This window comes from Danio rerio, chromosome 13 (assembly GCF_052040795.2).
Source record: "Danio rerio strain M-AB ecotype USA chromosome 13, GRCz13ab, whole genome shotgun sequence".
Classification (NCBI taxonomy): domain Eukaryota; kingdom Metazoa; phylum Chordata; class Actinopteri; order Cypriniformes; family Danionidae; genus Danio; species Danio rerio.
In genome coordinates this window covers 23,818,957-23,837,182 of record NC_141033.1, presented here as the reverse complement: position 1 = coordinate 23,837,182, position 18,226 = coordinate 23,818,957, and the positions used below count along the sequence as shown (strand labels likewise).

The window sequence follows — 18,226 nt, the reverse complement described above, 5'->3', positions numbered from 1 at the left end:
TCCCCTGTTTGACTATGAGCATAATGTTTCCCATTGGACCCAATTAAATTTAATCTGCTTTCATCACTAAAGGATGGAACTGCTATGATAGAAAGAATATTCCCTTTGGCCTTCATCTGGACAATCTGCTGTTGAAGGATTTCAGTCACTTTAGAAAGGCTAACCATCTTGCAAAGTCAGTGAAAGCTGGAACATTTGGCTCCCATGCACTTAAAAAGGATTTGTCAGATAATTGAGAAAATTACCACCAGGTGCAGATTAACACCAATAACTGGCAGGTGTCTTCTCTAATGTTGATCAGAGTTCTTTTTCAAACGAACATGTTTTTATAAGTGCTTCAGTTTATGCATAACCCATAAAATCACCCCTAAATTCAAATAGGACAAAGAAGGGGCTACAAATACAAAAAAAATTGTACGTTGTTCTTTAGTTTAATCCTCACTATATATAGATAACTTGCACATTTTTCATTGTTGTTGTTTTATAACTCACTTTTATTGAATGTTGAGGCAATAAACCAACATTTTGTCTTGTGTTTAGGACTTGCATCAGCTTTATATTGCTTTATGAAATCTTAGATTTTGTGAGCATTAATCACTACCACCGTCAAACTGTGTACTAGTAGGATGTACTTGCCTCCTCTTCCAGATTATGAGCTCATCAATAATGTGCTGAGATGGCATGACAGAGCACTTTCGGTTATATATATATAGGCTACTAAACAAATAGATTCATATATATATATATATATATATATATATATATATATATATATATATATATATAGGCAAATACATTAAATATGACTAAAAATTAAAACAATATCTACAGTAACCATTTACATAGATACTTATTCAAAAATAACTCTATACTGAGTAATGTAATCTGATATTTAGGGACAGAGCACCTATGGTAAGTAGGCCCTGTTGAAATTGCTCTGTTTATTATTCTCTAGAACACAGGTGTCAAACTCAGTTCCAAAAGGGCCGAACTGAACAGTTTAGTTCCAACGCCAATTAAACACAATCAAATCAAACTAATTGAGTCCTTCAGGCTTGTTTGAAACCTACAGGTAAGTGTGTTGAAGCAGGGTTGGAACTAAACTGTGCAGGGCTTTGGCCCTCCAGAAATTGAGTTTGACACCCCTGCTCTAGAACATCAGTCTTATGCCGCAGTCACACTAGTTTGTGCATGTGAAATTCTGTTGCACGGCGCTACAAAAATAGACGGTATTAAACAAGATGATTAGACATAAAAAAAAAAGCTAGAGATTGGTTTCATGCAATCATGTAATGCGATTTCGCAGGTCAGAGTTCACCAAGCTTGAATGTTCTAACAACAGCGAACTGTGAAACCTGTCGCTGGAGCTTGTGTTTCCGGTCTGACACGTTCGTGTGTGTATTAAAGAGCCCCTATTATGGATTTTTTAAAATGACCTTCCATGAAGTGTGTAACAGCTCTAAGTGAAGTGAAATATCCAGCTAAGGCTTAAATCTGATAGTGCAAAGTGTTTAAAACTATTGATCAATTTATAAAAGAGTCCATTCATAATGGATATTATTATGAGATCAGGGGTGTCAAACTCAATTCCTGGAGGGCTGAAGCCCTGCACAGTTTAGTTCCAACCCTGCTCCAACACACCTGTACTGTAGGTTTCAAACAAGCCTGAAGGACTCAATTAGTTTGATCAGGTGTGTTTAATTAGGGTTGAAACTAAACTGTGCAGAGCTGCGGCCCTTTTGGATCTGAGTTTGACACCTGTGCTTTAGATGAATCATCTTGATAAAGAGTCTTTAGCCTTTTCGGCGTGACATCAATACAAAACTTAAGCCCCACCCAATTGCTGTGCGTGCAAACCTGGGAAAATTGAAACCTGCGGCCCCGCCCACAAGCACTTCAGCCTATACTGGTTGAATAAAGTTGTGAAGACACTGTGCAGAACCGAGTTTGGGCACCGATGATCTAGAGCAGGGGTGTCCACACTCGGTCCTGGAGGGCCGGTGTCCTGCAAAATTTGGTTCCAACCCAAATCAGACACACCTGGTTTAGCTAATCAAGCTCTTACTACGCCAGAAGTGCCCAAACTCGCTCATGGAGGGCCAGTGTCCTGCATATTTTAGTTCCAACCCCAATTAAACACACCTGAACCAGCTAATTAAGCTCCTTCTAGGTATAAAAAGGCTGTGTCCGAAATTTGAAGGCTGCATTTGAATTTAAACATACTACTCAGACGTTAGAAAAGTACCTTCTATACAGTATGAGTGTGAAAAGTATCAATGGAATTCGGACGTACTACATCCACCAGTGTCAGTTGCGTTGCTTCACTCCCATTTGTGAATTCTCTCACGAGGGCATCATGAGATAGCGCAGATTGGATGGGAAATTTGCTTGAAGCAGTAGGTCATTCGGATATACTGATTTCAAATTCTATGAATTTGAACATACTACTCGGCTCGCATACTGATTTTAGCCTACTTTATAGTATGGAAGAATGCATTTTCGGACGCAGCGTAAAACTTCCAGGCAAGTGTGATTAAGGAAGTTGGAGCTAAACTATGCAGGACATCTGTCCTCCAGGACCGAGTTTGGACACCCCTGTACTAGGCTTTTTAGAAACATCCTCGCAGGTGTGTTGAAGTAAGCTGAAGATAAATCTACAGGACACCGACCCTCCAGGGCCGAGTTTGAACACCTTTGATCTAGAGTGTGTGGTGGACTGACAAGGTTCTCCAACTGGACGCCAAACAATGTGCAATCTGCCTGTATATTTAGATGTTAAATGACAATTCTCTCCTGAAGACATCTACATGCCAATATTAAGCCACAGTCATAGCGCCACCTGCTGACACAAGGATTTTATATGTATCAGCCTAAATTATTCTTGTCCACTGTTCTCTGTCATCCTAAGGCCCCAGGCGGCGGTAAGCCTGGGTGCCTTATAATGCTGCTTGCAGCTTTATTTCTGGATTTATATTTGCTAAAAAAGCATTAAGTTAACAAAAAACACTCATTCTAATATGATTCAACACTGAAGATTCATCTTTATTGAAAAAATAAAAAAATGAACTAAATTAAAAGAAAACTATTTCAATAGGGAGGGCAATAATGCAGTTTCTCACATACAAGGATGAACAAAATTGTCATTTTTCATTTTTGAAATTGCACATTAAAGTACGTCAAGGGGGCTGTCAAACAGAACCAAGAAATTTCAGTTGTGCTCGTGTTCAACCCTCTTGCACATGTAGTTCCGCATTCTGTCCGAACATATCTTGCAATATATTTCTCTCTTCAGTAATAAATTCGTCAAGTCACATTGTGAAATAATGACAGCATAAAGTACCATACATTGCAATTACTGTGCAAAAACATAATTTAATATACTTAAGCACTAGTGTACAAAATATGGTCCAGCTTAAATGAAACATTTCCCACACCGTTTCAACTGAAAGTGAACATTAACAGGTGAAGAACAATTTCTGTATCTGTTGATATGGCCTGGATGTGATTGAGTCTGCAGTTTTATAGATCACCTAGTAATATGGCATCCCTTTTGTTGCATGTAAAAATAAATGGATAAAACTACATGCATACACAAAGCTTAAAAAAGTGAATAAACATATTGTAACATGCTATGTCACAAAATAAAAAAATAACCCCTTACTTTTAAAGGGGTTGTTGACTCAAAATTAAAACTGAGGCATCATTTACTCTTCTGTTTATTTCTTCTCATGAACGCTGATCTCTTCTGAATAAACATTGACCTCAACCGTAGGAAACAAAACACTTTGAAATTCAGTAGTCAGCAACATTCTTACCAAAATACCATTTCTTCATTTTCCATTAAAACATTTTTGACAACAGCATTTAAAATCGAAATCTCCCATCCAGTAATATTGTCAATATGATCCACGATTACAGACTGGTACGGGTGTTTTGGCATATAGCATTTGATTGACATGCCACCACACTGTGCTTCGCTGATGAGGTCAGTGCTTGTAGCCAGAGGAAGATGTTATAAGATCAAGCGAGAGCCTTATCTGTCTGCCCTTATAGCTACTTTCTGCCTCAGGCTAACCTTTAACTTTGCTTTCTCTTACCAGGAGATATTTTATTTTATTTTGTCCTTGAGTTATGGCTGGCATGGTGGACACAACCTGCGATGGTGGACAAATGCAACATTAAATGCGAAGAGGGATTTGAAAGTAAACTACAGCGGTCAGGTCTTAAATAAATTCTCGTGAATGAACAACAGCCTGTAAGAAAAGTAAATCTAATATAAGGCTGCCATTGAGCATTTCTCATAAGATGGTCAATAAAGATGATCTATAAAACTCAGACCACTCAAGTTGTTTTAGGTCAGTATTTGAATTGAAATCATCAGATTCATGTCAATTACATTTTAGTGGGGCTTTTCTATAAAATGTTCTAGGTTTCATTATTTGTCATGGGTTGATTCTGCAAAACAATACCATCAACATGCACAAATGTGTGAATCGGGGGTCAGAAAAGAAAAGAAAAGAAAAAAAACATTGTAAACAAAGAAACAGTTTCACAAAAGATTCATTGTTAATTTTTCTTTCTTTCCACATTTGGTTGTTAATTCACAGACATATTATGTCCCAATCCAAAGGTAGCATACAGACTGACAGTGACTGCTGCTTCCACCCACTTTCCCAGAAAGCAGCAGACAATCCTATAAGAAAAACAAAAAAACAGAAGCTCCTTGTGTTGGCCGAACCTGCCCTCTAATATCCCATGCAGGAATCTCCTCGGTCCATCCAGAGAGGCGACAACTATCTGTTTGTGCATCTCAGATGGTGTACAGTACAAAGTGTTCTGTTCCGTCAGCTTGTCCCAACCAAAATGAATGAGTGAACGTACCGAGGCACAGAAAACAAAACGCAGATTGCTCCACAAACAGACAGACACACCAAATTCTTCCAATCGATGTCTTGGAGGCAGTGCTTAACTATCAGTTACCTCATGCCTGGATACGATTAGCGTTTAGAAATTTAGTCCAATTGTAATCCACGTTCCACGGTTTTCAAAGGCAGATGGAGCCATATTCCTTGGCAGGGTAGAGGACAGTGACTGGGACGGTGATAGTAAACACAGCTGCTGCAGGTGCAAAACACAAGATTGTGTGTCGGACAAGCTTAGCTTGGCTGGAAATGTGTGAAACGAGTGGAAAAAACTCCTCTTTTTTATATAATTCTTTTTTTTTTTAAACCACTGAGTATTTAGTCTTTAAGGATGTGGAGCTGATACATTACAAAAGAAAGTTTCTCATTCCCATATTCCTTTTTTGTACTTGGTCACCAGTTTGAATTCATATATTTATATCCATTTATATATATTTATGTATATTTTATACAGTTAAAAACACCATGGAGATGACAGACTATTTGGTTTCTTTTTCTAAGTAGAAGTTCTCCTTAAATAAATGCATATAAATAAATTATCTTTTCACATGTTCCAGACTGTCAACTCTCCCCACACTTCTACCAACAGCAGGTCCTCAGAAATTCGATGGTACAGTAGGTTTCAGTGATATCCCAATTTTGGCAGAGCTTTGTGAAGCCCTAAGACACACGGGACGTTTGTGGTTAGTCCTGTCCGCCGCTTCTCATTGGCCGGGCTTTGTAGCATCTTTGTGTGTGTCTCTTGGGCTCACCAACTGAGTCTCCGTTGGCCCAAAAGAGGCCACTCCCCCTTGTCCACCCCCATTTGCTAAAAGGATGCACACAGTCTCTTTGGCCCCCTGAGGGACGGAGCTACTAAGGTCCTCCTGTTTCCTCTGGGCATGTGCCAGCGCTCGAAGCTGCTCCTGAGCCTCGTCCAGTAGCGAAACCACTTCTTCCCGTCTACCAGCCGCTCGGATGGACTGTTGATGGACAGCTGCAGTATTCGCTGTTCCCTCAAGAGGACTAGAGCGACTGCTTCCATCAGTTGGGGCGGTTTGCATACATGAGACCTCATCCTGGTAGGAGTGGACAGAGGGGATGATTGGGATTGAGCAGGGTCGGTATGGAGCAGGAGGACTTTGGCTTGGACCGCCTGACCGGAGACTCCTAGCACACCTGTGGTCTAAGTGGCTGCTCCAAGATTTTGAGGATTGCGTGGCTTGCATATTATAAAATGAATCCTGATGCAGGTCATTACCTGGGCCAGAGATGTTCCTGCGAAGAGAGAGAGAGAAATGGTGAAATATGTATTTTTGAGGGGGTTAAGAACAGGATTGTGTATCGTTTCATGGGATTGTGTTGGTTGGATCTTAAAAAAAGAATGGATATAATTCTGGAAGCTGAATACATTGAGTAATTTGTGTGCCTGAAGCATCAACAAACAGAACTACAAAAATAACAACTGGTTTCAAACCGGTTCATGAACCTTGCCATGTTTGCCAATGGCAAAGTCTTTTTTCAAAGAAAGCCAATTCATTCAGTGACCATATTTGCAGTATAGCTATTCAAAACCATCTCTAATTGAGATCAATCTGCACTCTCAGAGATAAACCTATGAGAGTTGTCCATGTGGAGGTTCCCCTTTTAAAAAAGAACACGTTTGTACTTTTTAGGTACTAAGATGTACCTTTAAGAATGTGGACCCTACCGGGACAAATGTGTACCTTCTGACAAGCTAGTGACAGCTCCCAGTGACAGCACTCCTACCTTTATTTCTAAGAGTGAGCATTACAGTTCTCTAAATTCTAAAGGGAAGGTTTACCCAAAATAATAAGTTACTTTCCCTAAAGCCATCAAAGATATAGATGACGTTTTTCTTCTGAATATTTAAGCTCATACCTGGGTCTTTGGTGATTCATAAAATTCAAATCAACAGCTACATGTGAGCTTCATCAGACCACCATATCCTCGAGTCATGTGTATTAATTATTTTTAACTAAGATTTAAAAAACCCACCAAGGGTCACACAATTTGGATAAAACTCTTCCCTAATATTCTACTGAAGAAAAAAATCTCTTGTTGTTAATTTTTGATGGCTTAAGGGAAAGAAACTTTGGGAAAGTAACAGTGAACAGGTAGGTAGGTAGGTTGATCGCGTGTCCTACAATGACGCCCAGAGACAAAGAGTGTACCTCCATTCTCTGTAATATTTTGGTAGAGAGATAGGATCATCCTGTTCAACCTTGGAGTGAAGAGAGGGATATAGGATTGTGAATGGAAAGCGAGGAAATATAGAGAGAAAGGGAGGGTGAGTTTGAAAGAACGAGAAGAACAGTGGTATAGGGCTGGTCTGCCTGAAAAGATATTTAGGGAGTAGGTGATTGGAAAAGGAGACAAAATGAGGTATAGATCTGCGCGTGACTAAATTTTGAATCCCGCTCCTGCCACCTCCTGCCAGGTTTTAGCCCGAACCCGACTACTTTTGCTTATATTCAGCATTTGTTGTCTCGCTGCCTGACTAGCCCTGTTTTCAACCCGCCGCGCCCATTACCGCCAACGGACGGGGGAGAACGTAACCGAAAACCCAGCTATACAGAGTCCAGACAGCCTATAACAAGCTTTCTGTATAAACACACACACACACACACACACGCAGACAGCAACAAACAAGCTAAACGCAGCATCACGCTGACTCATGCAGACCTCTAAAGCAGACCTCTAAAGTGAGGCATGATTCCGCCGCCGAACCTTTGTTAACAAGTTAGCTCCATAACAATTATGTACTGCATTTCAACATGCATAAAAATAACTCATCATAATGAACATTTATTTGCCTTTATTGCAGAGATTATACTGTAGATTATCTGACATAAAACTTAAAGGAAGTTTTTCAACCCAGGCTCATTCAAAAGTATTTTCAAAAGCACCAATTGACCCTCCCAACCACTTCCCTAAACCCAACTGACAGTTTAAAAAAAGCAATCCAGAAAAAGAAAATACAGATTTTTACCAAGTTTTCAGATTTTTACCACATTCTCAGCCTGTTATTTACTGGTTTACTTTGTTTTTTGGGTCTGTTTTTGTCTCATCCACTTTCTGGAATCTTAAACCCCATCGTTGTGATTAAGTCCTCACTGCATCTCAAGTTCGCAGACGTCCATGGCGAGCTAACTGGACAAACTGGTAACAGAGGAAAAGCCATCCATATGGAGGTAAGTGCGAAAAGGAACAGTGCCATTCTGCCTTGTAGCATTCGTTTTTAAGACAAAATGCAGCCATACATACTTCTGGCTACATAATTCACAATGCCCAGAAATGTAAATAGGACTAAGTTTTTCCGAATGAGCTTATGTTGAAGTTTTTTCTCCCCCTATGTTGATACCCTCACATGTTGATGGAACAAACTAACAAAAACTACTCATTCATGTATCTCAGATTATTAGCTATTCATCATTTGTTCGGCCTGGCTGGTAGCCCAGTGTTTTCTCTGACACATAATCATGCAGTTCAGCTGGGCTTTAGCTGATTTCCTGATTCAAAACTTGCTGTTCCCTATGGCAGTCATTCTTAAGTTAATCTTCTGACAATTTGCATGCAAAATTCTTTTAAAGGGGATGAAAGCACAATTTCCATCCGACCAGACCTTTGGTAAACTAATCTCTCAATTTAGGAGCAATCGGCATTGTTCCCCTGATTCATTATCTTTGTGTAATAATTCATAATCCCTGACAAAGAATGGCTTCTCTCATAGCATCAATATTTAACCAAGCACTGCTTTTTCTGATAACGCCCGAGTCAGAGCTAAGCCTCAATCAAGAGGAGGAAAATTGTCTGATTCTATTTTCTACAAAAACTGAAGATATGACAAAAATGTCGAGTGTTTCAGCAGGCTGTGCATTATCCATCCTAAGATATCAAGACTGAAACAGTTAAAGAGGCATGGATTTAGCCAGAGTTTGAGAGATTTTGCTTAAGATTAGAGAGCATAAATCAGTTTAATTCGATCATTTACTGCAATCCTCAAAGTCAACAACAAAAAGAGAGCTCTCTTCAACAAGGCTAAAAATGTGATTTTAATGAAGCACACTCTCTGCTGAGGATCTCCTGCTGAGCACATCTCTAGTGACCCTCTCTCCATTTCTCCACTAGTCATACAAACTGTATCTAAACCTTTGACTACATGACAAAAGGTCTGATCCACACTGTACCTCGTTCTGGAACAAACTGACTGTGATTTAGTGGTGCGCATTTCTAAATAAATGCAACAAACCATAACAGGAAAATTATCCTTTAGACTATGGAACAAACTAGGTATTGACGATAATGGAAAAATCTAGAGATATTTTTTTATTTTGCGATATGAACACAATTTCACCAGAATATCTATATTTGGAAATAATTGATAAAGTGAGATTGATTGGGATAATTCTGCAGAGAGAGAGTGCATCTCCATAATAAAAGTTAATAAACAGTCTATAAACGTTTTAGAGTCCCCTGACACATTTTCAATGTGGTCTGCTATTTGAGAGTATTTTCATGCATAATAATCTATACGTTACATACAATCAAGAATACACTTTAATATATATTCTCATTGTTTATTTTGTATACATTTAAAAGTGTCTGTATAGTTTTCTCATTTAATTGTCATTCTTCCCAAGGGGTTTGTGGGTGGGTGTGGGTACTTAACATTGGTTCTAGTTTCACTTAGGCTTAAAAAAACAAAAACAAAAATGCAGACATTGTGCTGTTCTCTGTTGTGTTTTCTGTATTTTACCTGTATGTGCAATAATGTGTGTGTATATATACATATAGTTAGGTCCATAAATATTTGGATATCGACACAATTTTAACATTTTTTGATCTAATCACCAACACAATAGATTTGAAATGTAACAAACAAAATGTGCTTAAACAGCAGACTGTTAGCTTTTGGAGTCTGGAGTTTACATCCAAATCAGGTGAACACTGTAGTTTGCATATGGGCCTCCCACTTGTTAAGGGACCAAAAGTAACTGGACAATAATAATAATCATTAAAAAAAACTTTCACTTTTTAATACTTGGTTGCAAATCCTTTGCAGTCAATTACAGCCTGAGGTCTGGAACACATAGACATTTGCTGTACAAATATACACACACAGTTATATACACAGTTATATTAGCCCCCACCTGTTTATTTTTTTCCACAATTTCTGTTTAACGGAGAGCAGATTTTTTTCAACATGTTTATAAACATAATAGTTTTAGTAACTCATTTCTAATAACTAATTTATTTTATCTTTGCGATGATGACACTAAATAATAGTTTACTAGATATTTTTCAAGACACTTCTATACAGCTTAAAGTGACATTTAAAGGCTTAACTGGGTTATTTAGGTTATAGGCAGGTTAGGGAAATTAAGCAAGTTATTGTATAGGAATGGTTTGTTCGGTAGACTATTGGAAAAAATCTAGCTTAAAGGGGCTACTAATTTTGACCTTAAAATGGTTTATTAAAAATCAAAAACTGCTTATATTCCAGCCGAAATAAAACAAATAAGGCTTTCTCCAGAAGAAATATATATATATTATCAGACATACTGTGAAAATTTCCTTGTTGGAAGTTTTACAATTCTGACTTCAACTGTATATTTATTACATTGTAACCCTGATAACAAAGCAAAACATCTGGGTCTATTGCAGATATCTAACATTCTACTGAGTGCCTAGAATAAAACTGAATTTATTCAAAGTTCACTCAGTGGCCATATCTGCAAGGCAGCCATTTCAGGCATGCAAGACCAAGTGTTGGTAGCCAATCCAGCCTGCAATATGAATTTGGACCAATGCTAAGCACGTATTTCTGCTGGTGCATTTAAGTCCTCCTGGGAACTATGTAATTATAATTTCACAGGTCATAATTATGACGCATGTTGAAATATGTTCCCTGCATACAATTCCACTAGATTTTTTTCCCCAACAACCGAATATTATATTGTTCTGTATCATACAATTCTCAACAATAATAATTGTTTGATTTCTAGATGTAACCGTTTAATTGAGAATGACAGTATAAATGGGCTTACTCAAATTCATGAAGGCATTCGTGTGTGTGAAAAAACACCCTATTATTTCTTCCTCAAAACAACAAACAAAGAATACTGCCTTTAGCCGCAGTCAGCCAATCAGATTAAAGTGTGCCAGATTGAAAGAGAGACGGTTTGCAGTCTGCTTACATAAGTGCATCTAACACTCACTCAAGAAAAAATAATTTCCTGCCATTTTAATTGTAAAAGCGTAAGCAAGATGGACCAATCACATTTCAGAGTTAAGAGCTAAAGGAAATGATACTGCTGCAGTGCAAATTATGATTTATAACCTTATTCCATGCAACTGTGCTGTTTTCACCATATCATGTAACAATTTCAGATACATGCATTAAATGAATTAGACTGAAGAGAAAACAGGACAAAGGGTGTCACTATAGCAGAATGTATGTTGATGTCCTCTATAATGAGCAACCTCTTCTGAAAGCAAATACTAAAAACACTTTAAAGAGAAAACACTTGTATTTGATAAACATGCCGCTGATGAGGTCAGGCTTTAGAAAGCCACTTAGAAATGAACCGTGTTGTTGATAGGAGGCAAAGGATGCAATCTTGCTACTCTCAGAATTATTTTCCACATAACAGCAGGACTTGATATGAGCAAGCAATTATAAGTATTGTCAATACACTTAAAGCACGCAACTCAAGAGAATCCAGACAACCCACAGGGGAACTGACCTGTACCGTTCTATCTAAAAGTGCTCATAACAATACCACAATATTAAATCCCTTCCATGCTTAAGTCATTTGAGCAAGATAACGGCAAGCTTTCTGGGATGGAAGGAATGAAACGGCCAAGCATTTTTTTCTGCTGTCATATGCAAAACAGTTCTATCTCTGTCTCTCCCTCCCTGCCTCTTTTTTTCTGTCACTCCTCTCCTGTCTCGCTCCCACTCTCTCCTGTCCCGTTTCCCAGCCAGTCTCTATGGAAACCGAGCTCTTTCCGGCAGAGGAATATTCTTATGCAGGGTGGAAGGCTGGAAATAGGTCAGTATTGAGACCCTGTTGGAGAATTTAAGGCGAGGTGGAGTCTCCCGCACTAAAAAGCCTTCCAGTATTCTAAATGAGCCCCAACTAGGCCAGGGTAGCCTATAGTTTGTGTGCGAGTTGATGACTGGCCCATTCTAGCCAACTCATCCAGGACTGGCCATTGCATTGATATATCACTGGCTGTTTAATTGGCTATGACAGTGTGGTTTTTATTAGCCGTGCTGCTCCTGGAAAAGGCAGCTCTCCCCAGTGTCCTCCTGTCTCAGTGAGTCATGCCTGCATTCAGAACTTCAATAACGGAGCTCAGACAAGCCCGCTTGTTGCTCCTGCACTCAGAGACAAAGCCATACGCTTGCAACTAAAAACCTGGGAGAAATTATAAAATGGTTTTATGGCATGCACACAAAGACATTAAAGTTATACTCTGGGTAATGTATTTTAACACGCTATAAAAGAAACTTTTTCAGTGACATACCACCATTGGTGAATGCTTTGGTCTGATTCATGAACAAATTATTCATATTCTTTTAGATGTGGTTCTACATTTCTATAATCGTCTATTAAACTTTTATGTTTATGAACTTAGTGTGGCACGGTGGCTCAGTGGTTAACACTGTCGCCTTACAGCAAGAAGGTCGCTGGTTCAAGGAAAAGGGTCTTTCTGCGTGCCTTAGGGTCGTAACTTGAAGTACATTAGAGGCATAACTTGAAGTGCCATGCTAAAACTATGTTGTCGACTTAATGGCGCTGTGTATCAGTTATTAACGTCTACACCTACTCTAAACCCAACCATAACAGTTATTAACGTCTACACCTTCCCTAAACCTAAACCCAACCAACATAGTTATTAATGTCTACACCAACCCAAACCCTTAACCCAACCATCATAGTTATTAATGTCTACACCTACCCTTAACCTAAACCCAACCATCATAGTTAATAATGTCTACACCTACCCCAACCCTTAACCCAACCATCATAGTTATTAATGTCTACACCTACCCCAACCCTTAACCCAACCATCATAGTTATTAACGTCTACACCTTCTCTTAACATAAACCCAACCATCATCGCTAATAATGTCTACACCTACCCCAACCCTTAATTCAACCATCATAGTTATTAATGTCTACACCTACCCCAACCCTTAATTCAACCATCATAGTTAAAAATGTCTACAACTACCCCAACCCATAACCCAACCATCAGAGTTATTAACGTCTACACCTACCCTAAACCTAAACACAACCATCAGAATTAATAATGTACAGCCGCACGTTGCAGAGGCTTTCATACTTGACACACTCGCCATTGTACTGTGATTTGCAACCACAAGGGGGGCGACGCCGAGTAGGTTAACTGTCATGACAAAACAGATGAAGAAGTCAGCGAGTTGAGCTGCATTAGTTGCTAAATGGATGAATATAATAATTTATCAAATGACTTGGTTGAGGATAAATTTGGAGAAATCTTATGAAAACATTTGATGAAAATGTTTTTTTGGTAAGTATTTCCGCCATTTGCCAACAACATCTCGTTGGTTCAACATCAAGTTATGCTTCTAACTTACTACAAGCTACGCCTCTTTATCTTAAGCTCCCGTCTTGCAGTCTGCAGACAGACACTTGGGTTCAAGTTCCGACTGGGCCAGTTAGCATTTCTGTGTGGATTTTGTTTCCTCCAGGTGCCACAGGTTAATTGGGTTAACCAAAAATTGGCCATAATGTATGAGTGCTTGTGTGAATGCAAGAGTGTGTGGGTGTTTCCCAGCTAGAAGGGCATCTGCTGCTAAAATATGGGGCAAAGCAGAAGGAAAATGAATGAATTAATGATTTTAAAAGTTTTTTTTTTACTACTAATTTACAAAAAAAATACTGACTCATGGTCAGGCATGTGCAGAAGGGGGAGCTTTGTGTGCTTAAGCACCTGCCCTTTTTCACTTGAAGAAAAAGTGCCCCATCAAAATAAAAAAAATAAAAAAATCCAGTTTATACTCTAAAAACGAATCATTGCATTTCATTTGTTCATGAATCTACACTGATTTAATTGCATGCATGTTTTTAAATTACTTCAAATAACATTTTGATTGCATAACCAAAATCTAGACAAATCTACCTGCCTTTAAAACCAAGTTCAAGTGGGCTAGAGACTTATGTGCCATGCCTGCCAGATGTGAAAGACTGGTTGTCTTTCTAGATTTTAATAAGAGTAAGACTGAAATAATTTTGTTCGGCCTGTCAATCTTTTCTAGAGCAGCAATAGTTAATCTTGAAAATGTATGTTTTTCTATGAAGCCCTGAGTAAAAAAAAAATCTGGGTTTTGTTCTGGATGATGGCTTATGCTTTGACAAACATAAATGCAGTGGATAATTCCTGCTTCAACAGTCAAATCTATTTTATGTAGAAAAAAAAAATGAAAAAAAGAATCCATGCTTTTATTACCACTAGATTGGACTATTGTAACTCATATATACTTTGGGATTAGTTAGAAAACCTTATTCGTTTAAAAGTAAGGATTTTAACAGGTACCAGGAAACATTACCACATTTCTCCAGTTTTACACTCTTTGCACTGGTTGGCTGTGCACTATCGTGTCACTTAAAATTATTCTCTTGGTTTTTAAATCTCTAAATGGCCTGGCACCTTGCTATCTGTCAGTCATCTAACCAGAGATTGTTATGCATCGCTAAGTCGAGGCTGAAATGTAGGGGTGACCATGCCTCCGCAGTAGCTGGTCCTAGGTTGTGAAATGCTCTGCCCTCCTGTATTATATCTGTTTAATTTCTGTCTGTTTTTAAATCTAGGTTGAAAATGTACCTCTTTGATTTATTCATTCAATCATTTTCTTCTCGGCTTAGTCCCTTTATTAATCTCGAGTCGCCACAGTGGAATGAACCGCCAACTTATCCAGCGCATGTTTTACGCAGCGGATGTCTTTCCAGCTGCAACCCATCACTGGGAAACACCCATACACTCTCATTCACACACATACACTACGGACATTTAGCTTACCCAATTCATCTGTACCGCGTGTCTTTGGACTGTGGAGGAAACAGAAGCACCTGGAGGAAACCCACACGAATGCAGGGAGAACATGCAAACTCCACACAGAAACGCCAACTGACTCAGCTGAGGCTCGAACCAGCAACTTTCTTGCTGTAAGGTAACAGCACTACCTACTGCGCCCCCGCGTGGCCCTCTTTGACTTAGTATTTTATCAATGAAATTTGTTCGTTTTAGGTATAATTTTATATTTTTTCTTTGTTGTGATGTGTGTTGTGCAGCACAGTGGTCAACCTCTGGTTGTGTTTAATAGTGTTATATAAATAAAATTGACATTGACATTGACAACATTCTACACACCCTGCACTGTGAAAAAAAAAATGCTGGGTTCTCCACACACAAACTCGATTAAGTTACCTTAATTGTTTTTTTTTTTCTTCAAATTTAAGTGGATTAAAAATACAACAATGTTGTCAGCAAAAAAAAAAAAAAAAAAAAAAAACAACAACAACCCTATCCATCGCATCCAATATCTTACTTTTCATGAGGACCATGCATGAAATGTTCCAGAATGAAAGTGAAAGTGCCAAACTGCAGTTCGACAAATTAATAATTTGGCAAATAATTTGATTACTGATGTCTATGCAAGCACAGTCACTGTCTTTCTCCCCTGCGTCTGTGTGTTTGTTTTGCCTCTGTGAAATCAGAGCATGCCCAAACAGAAACTCCTATTTTTATGCAAAATCTTCCCTCTTTCCCTTCCCCAACACTCCCACCTAAACAGAGCTAGACACACCCACTTTCCTGACTTTTTCCAAACTAGAGGTGTAAAACCACCCTGTTAAGACATGGGGGTTTCGTGGCCCTTTAAAAATTATGTTACTTCAACTAAACAAGCAGCAAAAGTCATTTTTTTAGTGTGTTTGCTCATTTAAAGCTTGCAGTTTGATTACGTTTACTATGATAATAAATATTGTTGGTGGAGGTTATACATTCAGTATCAGGGGAGTGTTAATGCAGGAAACACTGACTTAAGAGGTAAACAAACAATTAAATAAAACTTTAAATAATAAAGAGGATAAAACTGAGATCTAAGATGCAGTAGGTGAAACAGAAGAAATGACAAAGACTAAGTGTAAGAACAGTCTCTGCCTTGGGGGTTTTGTGGCAGAAGCTGTTGTTTAAAACTTCAGATTGGCTCATAAATCAGAGGAGAGAAGGAGCAGACAGAGGACTCCTAAAAGGGGCAGGAAGTCACCTACCAGAACTGACTAGCATGGACACCACCATTACCCAAAAATGCTTTATGCATGCAATTTTCATAGCATTAATGCATCTCATCCCTCAGAGAGTCACAGATTGGAGTTTAATCCACTGGGGCAGGACTGTGAGTGAGCATTAAATAATTAGCGTGAAGTTCATTGACCTGTAGCGAATTAATGTTGTTAACGAACCTTCTCACTGACTCCCTCTCTGAACTGTCTACTTCCTGTAGATGTTGGTAGGCGGGGCCAGAGTCTCTAGATCCACCAATGGCATTCAGGCATCCTCTGGTTATGGGCGGGGTTCTGCGTGAGGCAGGCCGAAGAGCAGAGCGACACCTCTGATCAGGACTATGAGAGAGGGAGCTACTCCTGTGAAACAACATAAAAAATAAAATAAAGATTTTTTTTTAAATATTTATTTTTTTGTTTACTTTTGAGGTAATTTAATACAAATTTTACTAATGCATGTTTACCTTTGTTGATTGTTAATTGCACAACTGCCTAGGCCAGTAGAACATATTAAAATTGAGATAATAATAATAATAATAATAATAATATAAATAATAATAATTTATTTAAATAAATGCATTTGGATAAAAACATATTAAATACATTTTATAACATACAAATTGTGATATTTATTATTACTACTAATACTAACTACAACAGAGATGCCCAAAGTAGGTCCTGTGGGTCAAAGTTGGCCCATTGTAACCTTGGCCTGCCATCCCATCTAATAAGAGAGTAAAAATGATGGAGAGGGTTTGGGCGAATGCCTTTAAAAGAGGTAGTCATTTTTAATTTGACATAACCTTTTTAGTTTGTTTGTTTTATTGCTGAGCTACAAAAAAAACAAAAACAAACAAAAAAATTAAATAAAAAAATGAAATGAATTGTTTTAAATGTTAAATGTTGTAAATTAATCAAAGTTTTTTTTTGATTGTACTGTATATAACAGTATGTTTTGATGTAACTGTATGTAACTACAACTACAACTGATATAAGTAATGTATAATTAAATGTTTATAATAATAATAATAATAATAATAATAATAATAATAATAACAGCAACAACAATAATAAATAAATACATAAATAAATAAATACATTTTACATTTAACATTAAGTTGTTAAAATTTTCAATGAGAGCCTTGACTCTATATATAAATAAATAATGGGACAAAAATTAATGAATGTTCACAAAAAAAAAAAAAAAAACAGAACAGAACAGAACAAAACAGAACATGTTAAAATAAAGACTCTAACAAAAGTATTTATTGTTTTAACATTAAATTAATTAATGTTAATTTCATAATTTTGTTTAATTAATGTTTAACTCATAATAATAATAATAATAATAATAATAATAATAATAATAATAATAATAATAACAACAACAACAACAACAACAACAACAACAACAACAACAATAATAATAATAATAATAATAATAGTTTAGTTGTTAATGTTAGTATATTAACATTAACAAACATGAATAATACATTTATTATAGTATTTATTTTTCTTTGTTTACATGACTTAATTGAAATAAAGTTGTTCATTGTTAGTTATTGTAACTCACAGTGCATTTACTAATGTTAACAAACATGAATTTTACTGTTAATAATGCACAAGTAAATGTCGAACTATGATTAATATGATTAATATATTGCACAAGAATTATTAATTAATACTTCTTGTTAGTTAATACAATAATTAACATTAACTACTGAAACCTTATTGTAAATTGTGACCAACAAACACATAAATAAAATCCTTAAAATTGTACACGATTCAGAACAAAGCAAAGTAGCTCCACTCAGTCCTATTTCTGCACAGATTTTCAAATCCCAGTCCATCGCATTGTTACCTCAAGTAACATCCTCACTTTCTCTCTGTCTCCATCTGCTGTGCTGACTGTTTTACAAAGCAGTGCATGTTCTAGTAAAAACACTGGGAATAAACAACACTCAC

The 18,226-nt window shown here is 37.4% G+C and overlaps 1 protein-coding gene across 5 annotated transcripts in view; it reads right to left on the bottom strand.

Moving 5' to 3' along the window:
• Positions 1–3,021: 3,021 nt before the first annotated feature.
• The window catches only part of nrg3a (neuregulin 3a), a 600,385-nt gene continuing 585,180 nt past the window's right edge, over positions 3,022–18,226 (bottom strand). For 4 of the 5 annotated variants that reach the window (XM_087279167.1, XM_087279168.1, XM_087279164.1 and 1 more), the window contains 2 exons: positions 16,442–16,621; positions 3,022–6,179 (listed from right to left, as the gene is read on the bottom strand). In XM_087279167.1, the coding sequence (XP_087135293.1) occupies positions 5,627–6,179; positions 16,442–16,621 (733 nt within the window). In that variant the 3' untranslated portion in view covers positions 3,022–5,626. The remainder of the gene's footprint in view (positions 6,180–16,441; positions 16,622–18,226) is intronic. The other variant, XM_087279166.1, reaches the window with a different exon arrangement.